Raw genomic sequence first — 2,128 nt, 5'->3', positions numbered from 1 at the left:
TAAGAATTTGCTTCAGATTTCAAGGAATTGAGTCTTTGCCAAAAACCTTGATGTTTAAATCCCTATATCTTTGCAACCCAGTTTTGTGGGCCTTAGATAACTCAAACTATTAATTATGTAAGATCAAATGATCTAAGTTTGATGAAAGATCAAAGTTTTTCACCATCAGATTGCCAAGATATAAGGATAAGAAAACTTGATTTTGTGATAAAGACTGCATTCCTAAAACTGAAATTGTCGAAATCTCCGGTAATTTTGAAAGTCCCACGACGTATCACATCAATTCAGTTCTAATTGATACCACGGTAAACTGCCAGGAGACCAACCTGAAAACAGCTCTGCTATGGCTGCTCTCCTTCCGTTGATAATTAATAAACTAATAAATATGTAATTTTCTATGCACAACCTGTTATATTTTCAACGGAAAAATAAATTATTAGATTAGATTAGATTAGATTAGATGGTAGACCTGCCCGTTTTGAAAATGCTAGGACTAAGGGTATTTTATTATCATTAATTCAAGAATTTTTTCTAAAATTATCCTTTATCGTTATTTTGTTATTAAACTTGTTCCTGAGACTTGGGAAGTAGCCGGTTAATTGGGAAATTGCACATTTGGAAAGTTGCCACTAATAAAATTATTCCTGTGAAGTTGCTGCTTGGAATATTCCTTTGGTAAAGTAACTAACTTCTTGAATATTATATTTTTATAATAAAAGAAGAATATCAGGTCCAGGGCTGGACTAATCCTTAAGCCGTGAAACATTGTCAATAATCTAGACTTTTTCAATCTTTAACCTGGCCTGGGGGTGACAGGTTTAGGACTCAGGGTTCTTAACACCAGGCTTTATATACATAGCTTCTAGATATACCTGGAGATAGGTTTAGGATACCTTCACTCATAGGTTTATTATACCTTTAGGATACCTAGAGATAAGTTTAGTATACCTTCAGGATACCTTCACTCATAGGTTTATTATACCTTCAGGATACCTAGAGATAGGTTTAGTACATCTGAAGGATACCTAGACTGTTTAATATACCTTTAGGATACCTAGAGATAGGTTTAATATACCTTCAGGGGTTAATATACCTTCAGGATCCCTAGAGATAGGTTTAATATACTTTCAGGGTTTAATATACCTTCAGGATACCTAGAGATAGGTTTAATATAGTTTCAGGGTTTAATATACCTTCAGGATACCTAGAGATAGGTTTAATATACCTTTCGGGTTTAATATATCTTCAGGATACCTAGAGATAGGTTTAATATACCTTCAGGGTTTAATATACCTTCAGCATACCTAGAGATAGGTTTAATTTACCTTCAGGGTTTAATATACCTTCAGGATACCTAGAGATAGGTTTAATATACCTTCAGGTTTAATATACCTTCAGCATACCTAGAGATAGGTTTAATATACCTTCAGGGTTTAATATACCTTCAGGATACCTAGAGATAGGTTTAATATACCTTCAGGATACCTAGAGATAGGTTTAATATACCTTCAGGGTTTAATATACCTTCAAGATATCTAGGTTTAGTATATTTTCATGATTGCTCAAGATAGATAAATTCTTTATGATAGGTCATCTTAGAGACTCTTTTAGTTTATCTTTGGGGTTCGTCCATTTGGCAGATTTAATCTTTCGTGTTCCATTCAGCCTTACCATCGTTAACAGTTAGATTTTAACAGTAATCAACACTAATTTACAAAAATCAATCCAAGAATCCACATTTGATTTTTAGTTTCAAAGTTTACAGAATAGAAGTTTTAAGATCAGCGTTAAATGATTAGGTTAGATAGAGAACAAGAAGAATAAGAAGGTTTTGATGGAGAAAGGTTGGTTTTACTCCAGGTACTGCTACAGATACGTCTCCGCGTTGCATAGCTCGAGGGTTCTCACCTAGAATACAATTAAGACTTGAGAGTTTGTCAAGGAAATACATGATTCAGATATCTTATTTTACCAACAAAATTTAGCATGAAAAATTATGAGTAGAAAGGTCTAGTATACAAGTATCTAGAAATAATGAAAGGTCTAGTATACAAGTATCTAGGAATGATGAAAGGTCTAATATACAAGTATCTAGGAATGATGAAAGGTCTAGTATACAAGTATCTAG

The 2,128-nt window shown here is 33.2% G+C and overlaps 1 protein-coding gene across 1 annotated transcript in view; it reads right to left on the bottom strand.

Annotated features, from left to right (window-relative positions):
• Positions 1–1,655: 1,655 nt before the first annotated feature.
• Positions 1,656–2,128, bottom strand: part of LOC111711208 (lachesin) — a 26,140-nt gene continuing 25,667 nt past the window's right edge. The window contains exon 9 of the mRNA XM_023485496.1: positions 1,656–1,908. Coding sequence (XP_023341264.1) covers positions 1,796–1,908 — 113 coding nt within the window. The 3' untranslated portion in view covers positions 1,656–1,795. The remainder of the gene's footprint in view (positions 1,909–2,128) is intronic.

This window comes from Eurytemora carolleeae, unplaced genomic scaffold (genome assembly GCF_000591075.1).
Source record: "Eurytemora carolleeae unplaced genomic scaffold, Eaff_2.0 scaffold393, whole genome shotgun sequence".
Lineage (NCBI taxonomy): Eukaryota > Metazoa > Arthropoda > Copepoda > Calanoida > Temoridae > Eurytemora > Eurytemora carolleeae.
Note: the sequence above shows the minus strand (reverse complement) of the source record. Positions and strands in the feature narration are given on the sequence as shown.